The following is a 16794-nucleotide window of genomic DNA, read 5'->3' as shown; positions in this document are numbered from 1 at the left end:
TGTATTTATTTTACAGGCTGCTTTATTGGCTGCTTTATTGTTGGCTGCTTTATACTAGGGTTTGTATAAAGATAGGATATATTTTAATGTAACAGAACAGAAAATATGGGAGCAGTGAGGCTGTTGGAATAAAAAAACTGCTTGTTGCAGTGATTTGGCCTACGTTAGCAGTATCAAAAAATGAACAACAGAGTGTTTTTTTTCTTGCAACCAGGAAGCTGTCCTTCAAGTCTCTACACCCCAAGCTTGTAACAATGATATTCCATTTTTTCCTTTCCCTGAAAGAACACAAGTTAACCCCAGACAGTTTCTGACTTAGAGCATCCTCTCTGTCTCTTCAAATGCAAGATGCTTTCACTCTTCTTCAATCTATCACCCCCAGACAGGGCTGTAAGAGGAGGAATTTAAAGGGTAAACTATTGTGTATGTGGTTCACTTCTATATCTGAACTTGGCCAGCCAAGTCATTTGTTGCAATAGAAAGTAACCTCTGCTGTGAAAGGGAAGCCTGTGGGAGAATGCTGGTGAGGGGCTAGGCAGTGTTTTGCTTCCTTTTTTCTCCCCCACCCCTCCCCACACAGAGACAAAAGAGGGCAGACGTTGATGGGCAGGTCCAAATTCTGTATCTTTGACTTTGGAAATGGCAAAAGCAACTTACTGACAAATGTTGCTGTTACCTTCTAGTGGATGATGGCACAGGAGTTATAAACTGCATCTGCTGGAAAAATCCTGTGGCAGAACACAAGTCTTTGCCAGGTAACATTCAGATCTGTGGCTGCTTATGTCTGACTGCTTAACTCCTGCTTGCCTTTTGCTTGAAATTTCAAATTATTTCCTGGTACCAATATGAGGTAGAATCGTTTTGAGATGTTTATTTCATTTTTGCTTGGCATTGATATTGGTTTAGCTGTGTGATTACCATGGTAAAGACAGTTCTGAGATCTCTTTGTTGACAACCAAACAGTCCTCGTTCCTGCCTGATTGATTAAATCTGCAGTCTGCAACGAAAACATCAAAGGAGTTTTTGCTCTTGCTCCTGATGTGATTTCCCCACCTTGATAAAGGAAGACTGTGAAAAGATGTTTGCTGCAAACAGCTGTGTCTCCCAATCCACCTCCACTTATCTGAAGCATTTTAAATTGTTTTGCACGTAGTAGCAGGCCCTTGCATCTTCTTCACTACTTTCCCTTCATGTGAATATCTTGTTCTGTTTTTAGTTTTATGTTCTAGCATACCCTTAACATCCCATTCTGCTTATCACAAAATGTAGATAGTTGAGTGAGTTGTGTTAATCCAGACAAACAGTTCTTGGTTTCAGGTAGAGGTACACACAGGGATCATAAATGGATCTGGGAGACTCCCTCATCCCACCCCAGCAGGCTCCATCCATTGCAGCTTCTCCATCCTGAGCCAGCACAGAAAAGGCACCCACTGGCTTTGTAGCACCTAGTTCCTCACTCTTCCTAGGGACATTGTCTCTCCCCAACCTTGGACTTGTGTCCTCCACCTTCTTTCCTGGACAGCTTATGAGGTCTTCTTCTAAAGGCAGCTTTCCCAGCCGTTCTCCTCAGGTAGTTCCAGGATCTTAGCCATGGGGTTGTCTAGGCTTGGGAAGCTAGAGCTGGAAACACTAGGCTTATGCCTAGTGGACAGATTGATTGATCAATCAATCTTAGCCTGAGACCAATAGGATGACCAGAACTGCACAATATTTCAAATTGGGTCACACAATAGATCTATACAGTGGTATTATAATATTGTCTGTTTTATATTCAGTCCATTTCTTAATAATCCCCACCATAGAGTTTGCCTTTTTCACTGATGGAATATACTCAGTTAACATTTTCATTGAATTAACCTCAAGGTCCCTTTTCCTCTCAGTCTTAGCAAGTTCAGACCTCATTAGCATGTATGTAAATTTGAGATTTTCTGTTCCAATGTGCATCAATTTAAGTTTCCCCATATCGAACTTCATTTGCCAAGTGGTTGCTCATTCACCCAGTTTGGACAGATCCTTCTGTGGCTCTTTACAGTCTGCTTTGGTGTTCACCATTGTGGATAATTTTGTGTCATCTGCAGACTTGGCCACTGTCCTGTTCTTGACTGCTAAACTTACTTCAGAGTCTTTAGTGAATTGCAGTAATCTAATCTAGATGCAACCAGGGCATGTGCCACAGTGGCCATAACAAGATGGAAGTGCTGCTGGTGAGCAGAAGTCCTGTCTCAGACCTTCTGCTATCTTGTTGTGATTAAGCTTCAATTTATCAGCCCACATCTGCTACACAATTGCCTACACTGGCCTCTGTAACCTCTTATGGATCAGTCAGAAGTGGATCTTAGCTGAATGTCTTCTGTGTATTGGTGGCAGCCCAGTCCAGTTCTCCAGATGACCTCACCCAGAAAAAATTTCTATGAAATTTTAAAAAGCATCTGGGACAGGATGGTTGTGGTGCCCCTAAAACCTGCCTCCAGAACCTCCAGAAAATTTTGATTTCTAGTCTCAGCAACAAAAAGCAGTCCAGAAGAATGCCATGATTAATGGTATCAAAAATCACAGAGAAGTCCAGGAGAATCAAGAGTCACATTTTCTCTGTCCATCTACCAACTCATGTTATCCCTCAAGGCTGTTTTACTCTCATAACAAGGCCTGAATCCAAAATGAAAATAAGTCAGTAAATTTACTGGTTAGTACAGCCTTTCTCAACCTGTTGTTACTGCTCTGTGAGAGCAGCACTATCATGGCTGTAATGAGCCCAAGGTAGCCCAGCTGGCTGCATGTGGAGAAGTGGGGAATCAAAGCCAGTTTGCCTCAAAGCTCACCCCGCCCCAGCAGGCTCCATCCATTGTGGCTTCTCCATCCTGAGCCAGCACAGAAAAGGCACCCATTGCTGCTCTAAACCACTACACCGAGCTGGCTCTGTCTAAACCTGCTGCTCTAAACCACTACACCAAGCTGGCTCTGTCTAGGAACCTCATTAGTACAGCATGATTTGTGCATATGTTTGGCTAGTCAATGTGAGCATAGTTGGTCACCCACTTTTACAATATTTTCTGTCTAAGTCACCCTTATTATTTCCTTCTCTGTCTTGAGATCATCCTCAAGGCTTAGATTGGGTAGGAGATAATACATCCACACTTTTTAGTATCTCCACCCATAATGGTTCTTTAAGCTTATTTGACTCTGTGTTGACTTTAAGCTTATTTGACTCATGTTACTCCCTATCCTGTCTATATTTATTTATTTATATTTATACTAGTAAGCAAGCCCGCTGCAGCCAAATGCAGCGGGCGCTAGGTACTCACAGTCGCTGAGTCTGCGGGCTTGTTTTGGCGTGGGCGGCGGCGGCGGGCTTCTTTGTGCGGCGGCGGGCTTCTTTTTGCGGCGGCGGCAGCGGGCTTGTTTTAGCGGCGGTGGCGGCGGCGGGCTTGTTTTAGCGGCGGCGGCCTGACGCGGCGAGAGGCCGCTTCGCGCGACTGCCGGGGGCTCCCTGGGGCGGCGGCCTGACGCGGCGAGAGGCGCTTCGCGCCTCTCACCGAGCCAGGCCGCCTGGCAGGGAACCCCCGGCAGCCGCGCTTCGCGCGACTGCCGGGGGCTCCCTGGGGCAGCGGCCTGATGCGGCGAGAGGCGCTTCGCGCCTCTCACCGCATCAGGCCGGGAGCAACTGTGAGCTGCGCTGCGCGCGGCTTGCAATTGCTGGGGCTGGGAATCGGAGGGACCAATCGGCAGGCGCTTCGCGCCTGCCGATTGGTCCCTCCGATTGTCTGTCGTGAGGAAGGGTCCCAATCCGGACCCTTCCTCATCACGGACTAATCCCACCTCCACACCCCTTAACAAATTATTTAGTCCGTGGCGCCCGTGGCGCCACGGGCGGTTTAAAGATAAAGATACTGCCCTCCCCTGAGGCTCAGGTCGGTTTACATAAAATGTAGAAATGGTACATACCACTTTGTTTTCATAACAGCTTTCATACAATAATAATAATATTAACATTAAACTGTAACACAGGTACAAATATAAAAATGAGAACATGTCCAGAGCAGAATGCATGGGTGGATTTTTTTAAGAGGGAGGGAGCAGGGGCCCTGTAGATTATACCCTAGGATGACTGTCGCCAATCATTTTTTCCTCCCTTTTAGCATGTTGCTGGAACATCCATCCACCATATATAAATTGTCATTTAGCACCAAGCACTCCAACTCCCCCATCTTGGCTTGAGGGCTTCTAGCATTGGCATATAGACACCTAGAATGTATTTTCTTCTCTATTAGCCCTCACCTCTTTTAGCTTGTTTGTCTCCAGATATAGCCTTCCCTCCTCATCCTATTCTCACTCCGAAGTATTGTCACTTTGGAATAAGTTGTCCCAAACTTGAGACTCCCCAATTTCTTTTGGGTCCCCCCCCCACCCAGAGTTAGTTTAAAAGATCCTCTACCACATTTTGACATTAAGTTGCAGCAGTGTGGTTCCCTGGGGCTCAATTGAAGTCCGTCTCTTTTGTACAGGCTCAGCTTTCCCCAGAAAGTTCCCACTCCCTGATAGATTGAAATCCTTCCTCCTCCTCTACACATTGAGCCCCCAATCTATGTTTTTCTCTCTTTTCCTGTGTGGAACCAGTAGCAATTTTTAAAATGGTACTTTTGAGGTCTGCCTAGTAACTTAAATTTTTCCTACAGGGCTACAACTCTGCCTTTCCTGATATCATTGGTGACAATGTGCACCACATCTACTGACTTCTCCTTAGCACTACCTAGTAATCTGTGCACCTTCTGCATGCTACCATGAAGAGTTAGACAAAGTGATTCTGGGCTTTGTAGCAGAAGAAGGAATCAAGGACAATTTCTCAGTGCTTCAGGATGGGTGCCTTTCTCTTGCTACCTACAACTGCTTATTGCATAACATGGCCGGATTCTGCCTTTCATTCCTGCTTCAATAAGCCACAGAGCAAAATGGTGGTAGACAGACGGCATTTCTAAAAGCTGACAGTAAGTTTCCGTAACCAATGTTGCCTCAGCTACACTCTCAGCATTTACAAAAGGATAGTGTGATTAAGCCAACATTGCAATGTTTGGCTTCTTGGTGCCCTGAAAATAGCTGGAATATACAGCAAAGGTAAAATTAAATTATTATTGTATATTATTATTAATAATATACAATGAAAGTAAAAGTAAACCTTGAATGCAAGCTAATGTATTAGAAGCCAAATCTTAATTGATGCTATACCAGCCAAAATTTGAGTATAGCTGTTCGAAAGATAAGCTTTAATATAAAAGTCATCTTCAGTTTATCACTGACTTGGTTCTAAAATCTAATGAAGAGTTTAAGTTCACAGAAGAGACAGAATATTTAGCAGCTTGCTTTTTCTAAGGATTTGTTCTGACAGGTAATTTTCTCAAACTGCTACAACTGAGGTCCATGCCGCCAAGACTCAAAAATTGAATTTTAGAAGTTGAACTAATAAGTGTGAAGTTCTGTCAAACTGTGTTTGTATCTTGGCAGGCACCAAAAGACAGCTCCAGTTCTTTTGCTTTGTATAATATTAAGGTTCCCTTGTTGAGATGGGGCCTTGCCAGACATTTTTGTTTTTGTTTTGGACTTGGATTTTTTTAAAATTAGCACTTTGATGTCTGTAATAGAGGAGGGTCCTGTGACTCTTCTGAGGACAGCCAGATTTATTGTTGCCCAAGTTTTTATGGGAAAAAGTCTAATTCGTGAACCCAAAACAATATTAAAAAATTACAAATATTTATTAATCAAAGCGCACCAATTATATATTAAAAGCATATCTATATATATTTGGGGAAGTCTAATGTAATATATTATTTATTTTATATATTTGATTTTAATAAACATGTTGGTGACTTACTGTTCGGTGTAGCTCCAACTAGTGTTTCTAAAGTATCTGGTTATTTGCTCATAACATGTCTTAAACATTCATTTTTTTCAGGATTTTTCTTTGCCACCCAGCAAGCCTTTTAGATTTTGATCTTATACAAGGGAGCATCTCACACAATATATTGACCACTGAGGAAGACCCCTGTGGGTTGAAACGCATTTGGTAAATGTGCAGTTAGATATGTGTTGTTTTTACTTTGTTTTTAATATATCATTGGTGCACTTTGTTTAATAAATACTTCTAATTATTTTTAATATTGTTTTGCAGCTCAACTTTTGGGTTCCCGACTTCTGTTCAGGTTGGGTTTTGGTTCCCTTTTTGGTTTTGCAACAGTCTAATTCATTATATGCATGACAGTGCCAATGTTGGATATGCATAAAAGCAGAGAGTCTTAAGCAATCTATGAATATTAATAGGGTATATTTAAGTGTGATACCAGGTTATGATTAATTATTTACACAGGAAGTGATGTAGCAGTGGTTAAGGTGCTGAATCAGCAAGGTCTGCAGTCCAACCTTTGTCATTGCTGTGGACTCACTATGACCATATTCAAAAGACAAGAGTAATATGTGTTCATGATGAGTGTGAATGAAGCTTGTTGTCATACTTGCACATCCCTCCCCAATGTGGAGTAAGATTGAACACCCAAAGCTCCGAGTTTGCTGCGGCTTCTGAATGTAGGCATGTTGTTTGTATGGCAGTCTGTTTCCTCTGTGCAAACTGAGATTCTAAAGGGAGAAACAGTTGATGTAATGTCTGAATGTGATCTAAGAAATCCACAATGTAACATCTTGTTTTCTTGAACTGTATCTGTAGTCAAGGGAAAATGTCAGGATTTCTGCTATGTACATGACCCCCCACACACACCATTGTTGAGATGGTGATTATTAAAATGACAACATACGATGGCCTTTTTCTTCTGCATGCAGTTTGCAAGTGGGGAAAGATTGTGAGCTTGGATCTGAACTCCCATGAGTTTGGTTGAGGGTGATCTTTCCCATCTTCTTCCCCCAGCAACCCCTGTGAAGCTGTTGGTAGAGACTGATGTACAAGGACATTATGCAATGCAGCATGCAGTGGCTGCAGAACTGAATACCCCTACCCTTTTGTACAAGCGGGAGTCACCCAAGAATGAGAGCTGGATGATCTTTGACACATTTCCCCTTTTGCTGCAGTCCCCTTTGTTACATAGCATATTGTTCTGAAGGAAGTCCACGATGGCTTTATAGGTGGGGGGAGGATCATTTGGGCATGAAATTGGGGTCACTGTGGGTAGGCAGGTAGTTGTGAGTTCCTCCTTTGTGCAGGGGCTGGACTAAGTGATCCTGGAGGTCCCATCCAAATCTGTGATTTTATGAGGAACAAGTAGGAAGAAGGCTGGAAATGATACTTCTAGGAATTCTGTACCTCCATTTATAGGAAATTGGATCCTCTCCTTCATGGATTTGCAGTTTAAGAATAACATACTGCCTGGGCTGTTGCCTTCTGTGCTTGTAGTATATTAGGCAACATCCAACATGAGATCTCAAAATCCATTTGGCTCTTTAAATGTTGTTAATAAAGCAGTGCCAACTAAGTGCTTTGTTCTTGTTGTTTTGTCACAGATGAATCTTATCCTAGTACCTCAAGTAGCCTGGATCTAGCTGAACAGATGAAGAAGCTCCGAGAAATGGTTCAGCTGAAAAGTAGACTGGATATTGGTGATATTGTGAGAGTCCGTGGTTGCATTAGAGTCTTCAGACAGAAGCGAGAAATCAGTGCCTCCACATATTGTGAGCAGCTACTTGTTCAACAGTATGCATTTTTATCCAGCCATTTTCCAGACATCTAAGCCATACCCCAAGGGTCTATTGTTGTATGTCACAGCTTGAGTCACTTTGAGTCTATGATCGCCACTGTCAAGAATGTATCACCACTTTGGTCACATTGTGAGAAAACAGGAGTCGCTGGAAAAGACAGCAATACTAGGAAAAGTTGAAGGCGGGAGGAAAAGAGGAAGACCCAACATGAGATAGATTGACTTAATAGAGGAAATCATGTCCTTCAGTTTGCAAAACCTGAGCAAGGCTCTTAATGGTAGAATGTTTTGGAGGACACTAATTCATAGCATCAACATAAGCTGGAAGCGAAATGACAGCAGTTAACACACAACACATATATGACCTTGTACAGCAAGCAAAGGTTTGGGGCTTCTTTATGGCAGTATCTGGCATGATTCCATGAGCAAAGCAACTGGCCTTCACTCAGTTTCTAGGAGCAAACCACAAACTCAGCTTCAAATACAGACACTAGTGGACACACACATACTCTGTGCAGCCCTACTGTTCACTTATTTTCTTAATTTATATGCCTCCTTTCTCCCTAATCAGGATCTAAAGTGGCTTACATCATTCTTTTCTCCTCCATTTTATCCTCATAAAACCCATGAGGACGGTTAGGCTGCATATATGTGAGTGGCCCATCATTGCCCCATAAGCTTCCATGGCAGAATAAGGATTTGAACCTGGGTCTCTTAGACCCTCTTCCAGCTCTACACCACACTGGCTGTCATAGGGGTTCCATAAAGGCGAGATGCTCAGGAGTTAGGGATAAAAGGGTTTGTAATATGTAAGGTAAAGGTAAAGGTATCCCCTGTGCAAGCACCGAGTCATGTCTGACCCTTGGGGTGACGCCCTCTAGCATTTTCATGGCAGACTCAATACGGGGTGGTTTGCCAGTGCCTTCCCCAGTCATGACCGTTTACCCCCCAGCAAGCTGGGTACTCATTTTACCGACCTCGGAAGGATGGAAGGCTGAGTCGACCTTGAGCCGGCTGCTGGGCTTGAACTCCCAGCCTTATGGGCAAAGTTTTCAGACGGCTGCCTTATCACTCTGCGCCACAAGAGGCTCTTTGTAATATGTACATTGCATAAAACTACAGGTAAATTTTTACTCCTAGAAACTCAGATGTCGTTATGCTTGTGCATCCCTCATATCTCTTCAGATAAAGTCGATGATCCTATATGTGATGCTCAAATTTCAAGGATGCTAGAACTCCCCCATCTATATCGAGAGGTTTATGATAAGACATTCCAGCTACCAAAAGAGAGACAGAGGTTAGTGAACACGAGATACCAAGCATACTCATGGTTATGCTTACTTGAACAGTAGGTGTGTGCCAAAAGCAGCTGTGTGTGAAACACTTTCCTTTGAAAGTAGCTTTCCTGTAGGAGCATGCAACTAATACATCTTATGACTTGAGTAATGTGGTGAAATCTTATTAAAACTCTCTATCTGTTAGTAGAGGAGATCTGACATGCTCTAGTAAGGTTACCACAAAAATCATATTCTGTACAAAATACAATGCTCATCTGCCAGTGAGAATTACAAGTGAGAACCTATAAGGACTTGTGGGAGGCATCTGATTTCCCTGTCCCCCACTATATCTTCTTTCCCTTTTCTGAAAGCCCCCATAGCCTCTCCCCTTTTCCTGCTTCCTTCTTTTGTTGGGTTGTCAATCTCCAGGTAGGGCCTGGAGATCTCCTGGAATCATGACAGATCACCCAGCTACAGAGATAAATTCTCCTTTGGTTTGCCAGCTCTGGGCTGGGAAATTCCAGGAGATCGGGTGAAGCCTTGGCGGGGGGGGGGGGGGGGAGGCAAAGTTTGGAACAGAAATGACCTCAACAGAGTATCATGCGTTAGAGTCCACTCTCTAAAGCAGTTCAGCTAGGTCATGGTTGGGAACTCTCAAGGACTGGGAGGCATCTCACTTTCCTCTGTATCTCCTCACACTCTTTCCCTCCTCTTGGCAACCTCCATACTCTCTCCCCTTTCTCTGCCTCATTCTCCAACTTACCTTTATCTGCCTCTCATCTTCAGCTGTATTTATTATTGTACGCCCCATCTTTCTCCACAGTGGGGACCGAAACAGCTTACATTGTTCTTCCCTCCTCCTTTTTATCCACACAAGAAAGCTGTGAGGTAGGTTAGCTGAAAGTATGTGGCTGGTCCAAATTCTTCCAGTGAGCTTCCACTGCTGCACCACTCAGGTTTCATAGTGTGGCTGCTGCTGAACAATACCCAGTAGCCAAGCCTAGTTGAGCAATACAAGCTGGGTGAGTTTAAGTTGCTCAGAGGTTGCTTCCAAGCCTACGGTTGCCAACATCCAGATCACCCAGAAATACAACTGAACTCCATAGAACAGAGTTATCTATCCACTGAAGAAAATGACTGCTTAACTCAGTGAACTCTATGGCGTTATATTTGGCTGGGGCCTCTCCTTTCACCAAACTCTACCTTTATCAGTGTCTGCAATCAAGTAATTTTCTGTAACTTCATACATTGTAGAAAGTGTTGCGACTTTCTGATGTTTTGTAGCTCTACTGCTAAGGAGGATGCTCAAGGTACATGTGTAGTAATCTTGGAGTTGCCAATTACGGTTGGGTCCAGAAGTTCTTAAAACAGTTACATGTTTATCCAGCCTTATAATGGTTGATTGGGTGTTCAATGGAACTGGAAAACGAAGATAACAAAGTTGAGTCCAATGGCACTTTTAAGGCCAACAAGTGTGCATGCACGCTTCTTCAGAAAGCTTATACTGTGAATAAAACTTGGTCTAAAAGGTGCCACTGGTCTCAAACTTTATTCTGCTGCTTCAGACTAACATGGCAATTCAGCATCAACTAACAGTTTACTTAAGTACAAAACTTCAGATAGTCTCTTAGTCAGGCTTCAGTATAATCTTCATGTTTGGTTTTACCCTCTCTTTGTTGATAGTGATCCAGGTTCAGCAGCCATGCTGGGCTCCATCACTATTCTGAGTGAAAAAATAATGGATTTCCTATCAGAGAACAAAATTCAGAACTTCTATCAGCAGGAACTAGAAACCGTAGATTCTCTGGTGTCCTTAATCAAGCAGTGTGGGTCTGGTACCACCACTGAGCAAGTAAGTAATGGTGACTTATTCTGGGGGCACCTTAGGTTACTTAAATGCTAATCCAGCAATACCAACAGTGAACTAAATACCCAGCTTTGCATAATTGTTGCCAGATGGAGATAACAAAACCTGTAGCCATAAATAGTAAGCCCTTTTCGAATCCTTTAGCTTTTTGTTCTCAATCATGAAGGCTAGGTCTGACTACCAAAAAGCTAGGGAATTGGATGCAGTATGCAGAGCTTTATGTACATACTGTGAGTGACTAGATGCCTCAATCTCTGCTTAGGACAGCAAACTTATTAAAACTGCAAGCCAACCAAAAGATGCAACTTAAGATTGGCTCCAATTTGAAAAATTTCAAAGTTGTAATAGATAGCTATGTTGGAATATGGGGGATCTTTCTCAGACAATGCATCAGTTGAGCGACAGGCCTGGGTAGCTCTAAACTTAGTCAAGGGCAAGATAAATTAATTTTAACATATTCAATAGATGGAGGTTATTGTAGGGAAATGTCAAGAGAATTCAGACATCTGCTCTGTGTTACACATTCCGCCTCTCGGATGTTTCGGCCACTTCAGAGCAAATCTTTGGGGTGGGGGCAAGGAGGGTTCCATGTCCAAAACTCTAATTGGAATCAGAGTTGTACATAAAGAAACTATTTGCTTAAGATGCAGGTTATTTTTCAATAGCATAAGGTTTTTTTGTCTTTTATTGTGCTTCTGGTTAAATAGAAATTTTGTTTATAAAAGGTTTATAGCATGCAGAGAATAAGTTCAAGCACCAGATATACACCTGGAGTAAATTTGAATTACTCCAATGAAGAACAAGTTATGCATATCCACATCAGACGCAAAACTGGCCCCAGTGTATATGATAATTTTAAAATCTTAATAGCATTAGGAGCAAAAGTTGAACATTATTATTTAAATCTGCATCTCTTTAACAAAAATCTTTGCCTTCCGTTACCTCAAAACAGAAAAGAAGAGGGGAAAACTTTTTTGGCAAGCTACAGTTTTGCTTCAGCCTCAAGGCTGGTATTTTAGATTCCCAGCTCTGTAGGAGAGTATTTAAATCCCGCAAGAACTATTCACTGAATTAAAGTAACGACAAAACTGCCTCCCATTCATACTGGGCTCTGTGAACTCCTTCCTGGTGGTTGCTTCCTGGCAACCATTTGTTTTCATAAAAGAAATGCTTGTCATTGAACTTTAATAAAACAAACAGGCCTGGATTTTAACAAGTACCCTGCTGATTTGTGGCAGAAGAGTACAGAACCAAACAGCAGTGAAGGGATGAACTTTTCCAGGGCAGCTGCTGTAACAAGCAATTTGGACACAAGTTGGTGGGTTACATGCCAAGCCAGACCCCTTACTATGGACCTGCAGAGGAACAGCATTGCCACTATTATGTTAACTATCCTTGATTTCATCAGTGTTGCATGTCAAGTATTCATTTGGAGTTATTCTGATTATATATTTTAGATAGATGCTTAGTCATGCTGGGTTAAAATCTCATTGGTGCCATGGCCTTATGAAGTACCTCTAGGGAAGTCAATTCTCTTAGTTGCAGTTGCTCCCCCCACTCACACACATGCACACACTACTTTCCTTATGTTTCAAGTGCACTGGCAGAATCATCCATGTCTTCTGATGGATGAGTGCTAATGATTTTAGCACTTCATGTGTAATTTCACACACACTCTGCCTTGTTCCCAATCCATCCATTACAATCAGTCAACATGGAGCAATATGGTGGTTGGGACATGGAGAGAATAATGGGATCTCTCTTCAGTTTCCCCAAGGAAGGGCTCCTTACCTGCTACCATAATGCTGTTTTAAAGTTTGCGCTTTGCTGAACTTGCAGATCCCTATAAACGGCCCTTGGATCACATTCAGTTGGTTAATGCATCTGATTCATGATGGGTGAAGTTTGTGAACCATTACTGACATACATTTCTTGGTGCTATATATTTGTTCCCTCTTTGTACCCCTATTCAGACATCTTCCCGCCTTTGCACTTCTGCTGGAGGTGTTGTGCCTAGGGAAGTGTGGGTCGTCCCACCTCAAAGGAGCATTCAATGCTATTGCACTATGGAATGTATGATTTTAACCTATTTTTAGTAGCTAATGATGAGCAGTACATCTCTTCCCACCCTTCTCCCGTTCTTACTTCTTTATGTTATTATGTGAACTTGACAGTTTTCAGCTTTGCCCCTGCATTTTACTGGGCTGTTTCAACACTGAAGTACTCACATGCTAGTTTTAAATTATTTTTAATGGTTCCAGTTGCAACAAGGTAAGTGAACTTGAAATATATAGTCAGTGGGCATTTACTTGTTCCCATTAATGAAACCGTGGACCTTCTACAAGACTTGGGAAAATATCAGATTGACAGACTGTGGTTTAGAATAGCCAAACATCATAAAATCATTGTCTCCTTTAATAAAGTATGCCACTATCTTGTTGGCTATTTAAGGGGTTACTAGACAAAACTACAACCAACATTGGTAAGAACTGTAAGCTTCAGGTAGTGTCAATGCAGGGGAGAAGGATAAAGATAGACTAAAAACTGTAAAACATAGTAGGGGAGGAAAGTAAAGCTGGAAGGAGGGAGCAAAAAGGATTTTAGAAAGGGAGGTTGAAGATGATAGAGTCAGAAGCTGCCAGAGGGAGAGAACTGAAAAGAATATGTAAATGGAAAGGAGAGAAGGAAAGAAGAGAAGCTACAGGAGCTGCCAGGGGAGGCAAAGAAGGAAAGTAAGAGGGAGAGAGGGGATGGAGAAATAAGATGCCTCCTCAGGTGCTCATTAGTCCCTTACTTGTTTGTATCTAAACTGTTTACTGTCAAATTCATCCTTGCCAAATGGCATAAAGCAGAGGGACCAGCAGAGACCCCTTCCATAATTGAAGGCTGCTGTGTGGAAGCTCTGTTCTGCTTCCTTTAATCCAAAGTATTGGTGTCTGCTGGAGACAGGGAAGCTCTGCCCACTAAGAACTAAGCTTGTGTGTCATTAGTGTGTTGCAGGAAACACGTGGCACCTTACTCAACTAGCAAGAGAAGCATTTCCCTGAACAGACATTGTTACAGGTTCTTGATGGGGGAGGAGAGATAACTCCAGTTAGAAGACTTTCTATTTTCACTCATCTCAGCAAAGTGCAAAACTACATTTTAATCATATGGCTTGTGTTTAGTGTCCTGAGACAGTGTTTCTTTAGTGAAGATTTGCAGAGTTCTGATTCATAATGCCCATTTTTCTGGCTATCAAATTACTAGCTCCGTAGAAGCCACTCAACAGTATTATATTACTCATAATCTAGATCTTTTACATTTTTTACAGCTTAGTTCTGTTTATAATCTCAAAGTTAGCATTGATGCGCATTTAGCCTTTAAAATGATTGTCTACTATCCTATGCTTTGAGTATCTCAGCACTGTATTGATGTTGGCCTAGATCTTCAACTGGGAATCCTCTCAAAGAGTGTCATCTAACTTAACCCTTTACCTCCTCTGAGTTTGCTGAGAAAGGTAAATTAGTATAACACATTGCTAGTAAATGGAAGCTTGGACCAACTGATACCAAGTACAGATAGAAAGCTTACTGATAAAAGTGTTAATTTGGAATTCCTGACTGCCCACTAAACTCAAGATACTGATTTCTCAGATTTGTGCTGTTGACATGGGATTTCTGGAGCAGTCTGTTTACCTTCATTTCATTGAAAGGCAGGGCCCTGTCATCAGCTTTACCTTCTCCGAATCGCTGCTGATAGGCTATCTCATAGGTCTGCCTCTGTCACATCTAAGATTCCTTAATAGATTAAGCTGGACTCCCGTTGAGCTTCAGATCTTTCAGACTGGAGCACAGTACAGTACAGCTGATTTATTCCTACCTTTTGCAACCTGGTTTCCTAATATAGCATCAGTTAATATAGCTTTCAGCCAGTCCTGTATGTTAGCACCTTTTAACCCAACTGAATTAAACATAATTTGGGAAGATGGAGGAGAGAGACAATTGACAACTCCTGGAAGTTTCCAAATAATGTTCTGCTTTCAAAATTTGAGACCTCTAATCATTAAAGGGGAAAAATGCCTCAGCTTTTCAGTGCTTGTCCAAGAACTCTTTAAACAATTATGCACTTGCCCACAGCATTCACTGTACAACCGTAATGCATAGTTTTATCATATGTTGAAGGTGGATTGTCAGCATTCTTCTCTGGTTTGGCTGGAATTCTGAAAGCATTTTCTATTAGCTACCTTTTAATAGGAGTATGAAATCACAGGAAAATCTAGATAACATAGATAGTAATATTTTAAAAAGGAAATATTGGCCATATTTTCACCCCCCAAAAAGACTGAAGACAAGTTTTGTTGGTAAGATCTTTCGAGTATGTGTAGAAAAGTGATTACACTTTTCCTGCGAAAGAAAGGAGGAAGCAAGTTTAAATGACAGGGAAGTACATTTTAGAATGCTAGGGAAAACTTGCACAATAGGAAGCCATTTAGACATTGTATCAAATTACTTAGAATTGCAGGGTTCCATTCTCTAGAAATTTAAAGAGCTTGTTTCTGCTACACAAACTGTTCTGGGTTTCTTATTACCTGGTTACAGAGGATGTTCCATGTTGATTGATATAGATTAGAAGATGAATGAGGCATGTCATATTATTAGAGCTGGCAACAGATGAGAATATAGTGAGAGTGAGAGTGTAATTGAACTAAAAATGAGGCAATAGGCCTGCTATTGGGTGAAGGTGGAGAGACTGACAGAGGACAGAGAAAGCAGAAAGGCTCAGTACTTATTTTTCCTGTTTTTCCAGAAGAATATGGACACATTTAGGGATAATAGTAGGCAAATTATATAGTGTCAGAGTGGGAGGTTGACATGGACAAGGAGGTTATGGAGAGGTACCTGATTGTACTGGATGAGTGCAGATCCCCTGTGCCAGATGGTGTGCACCCAAGAGTGCTCAAAGAACTTTCTGGAGAGCTTGTGGAACCTTTGTCCATCATCTTTAGGACCTCTTAGAGGACTGGAGGAGAGTGATTGTTATCCCAATCTTCCAAAAATGGAGTAGAGATTACCCTGGAAACTACAGGCCAGTGAGTCTGATCTCAGTTGCAGGGAAGATAATGAGCAGATTTTAAAGGGGGCGATCTGCAAATATCTGAAGGACAATTTGTTAATCTGGGAAAGTCAGCATAGATTTGTCTCCAATAGGTCCAATCAGGCCAACAGGATTTCCTTCTTTGACCAAGTGACAGGCTTACTATATCATGGAAACTCAATTGATGCTGTTTACCTGGATTTCAGTAAGGCTTTTGACAAGGCAGTGTTCTGATGGGTAAACTGGAAAACTGCATACTAGATTTTTGGTTGGTTAGGTAGAAAACTTCTCCTAAAGAGTAGTTGTCAATGGTATTTCATCAGATTGGAAGGAGTGAGTAATAGAGTGCCATGGAGCTCAGTACTGGATCTGGTACTGTTCAACATTTTTTTCAGTGAACTGGATGAGGTGGAGTGTTGTCAGTACATGCACACACAAAACAATATATATATACCGTATTTGCCGGCGTATAAGACGACTGGGCATATAAGACAACCCCCCCAACATTTCCACTCAAAATATAGAGTTTGTTACATTACATTACAGTACTATGGGCCACTATGGGCAGCTGTCTATCCCAGCTGAAGTGCACCCGGCGTATATGATGACCACCCCACTTGGAGGCATGTTTTTCAGGGGGGAAAAGTAGTCTTATACGCCAACAAATACTGTATATGGTAAAGGTATCCCCTGTGCAAGCACCGGGTCATGTCTGACCCTCAGGGTGACGCCCTCTAGCGTTTTCATGGCAGACTCAATACGGGGTGGTTTGCCAGTGCCTTCCCCAGTCATTACCGTTTACCCCCCCCCCCCCCCGGCAAGCTGGGTACTCATTTTACCAATCTCGGGAGGATGGAAGGCTGAGTCTACCTTGAGCCGGCTG

The 16794-nt window shown here is 42.3% G+C and overlaps 1 protein-coding gene across 5 annotated transcripts in view; it reads left to right on the top strand.

The window, feature by feature from the left end:
* The window catches only part of STN1 (STN1 subunit of CST complex), a 40056-nt gene that overhangs the window by 13766 nt on the left and 9496 nt on the right, over positions 1-16794 (top strand). For 3 of the 5 annotated variants that reach the window (XM_077349639.1, XM_077349640.1, XM_077349641.1), the window contains 4 exons: positions 684-755; positions 7498-7665; positions 8877-8988; positions 10652-10820. In XM_077349639.1, coding sequence (XP_077205754.1) covers positions 684-755; positions 7498-7665; positions 8877-8988; positions 10652-10820 — 521 coding nt within the window. The remainder of the gene's footprint in view (positions 1-683; positions 756-7497; positions 7666-8876; positions 8989-10651; positions 10821-16794) is intronic. The other 2 variants (XM_077349642.1, XM_077349644.1) reach the window with 1 other exon arrangement.

Source organism: Paroedura picta, chromosome 8 (assembly GCF_049243985.1).
Source record: "Paroedura picta isolate Pp20150507F chromosome 8, Ppicta_v3.0, whole genome shotgun sequence".
NCBI lineage: Eukaryota > Metazoa > Chordata > Lepidosauria > Squamata > Gekkonidae > Paroedura > Paroedura picta.
The sequence above is the reverse complement of the archived record's forward strand: the minus strand, read 5'-3'. Positions and strand labels throughout refer to the sequence as shown.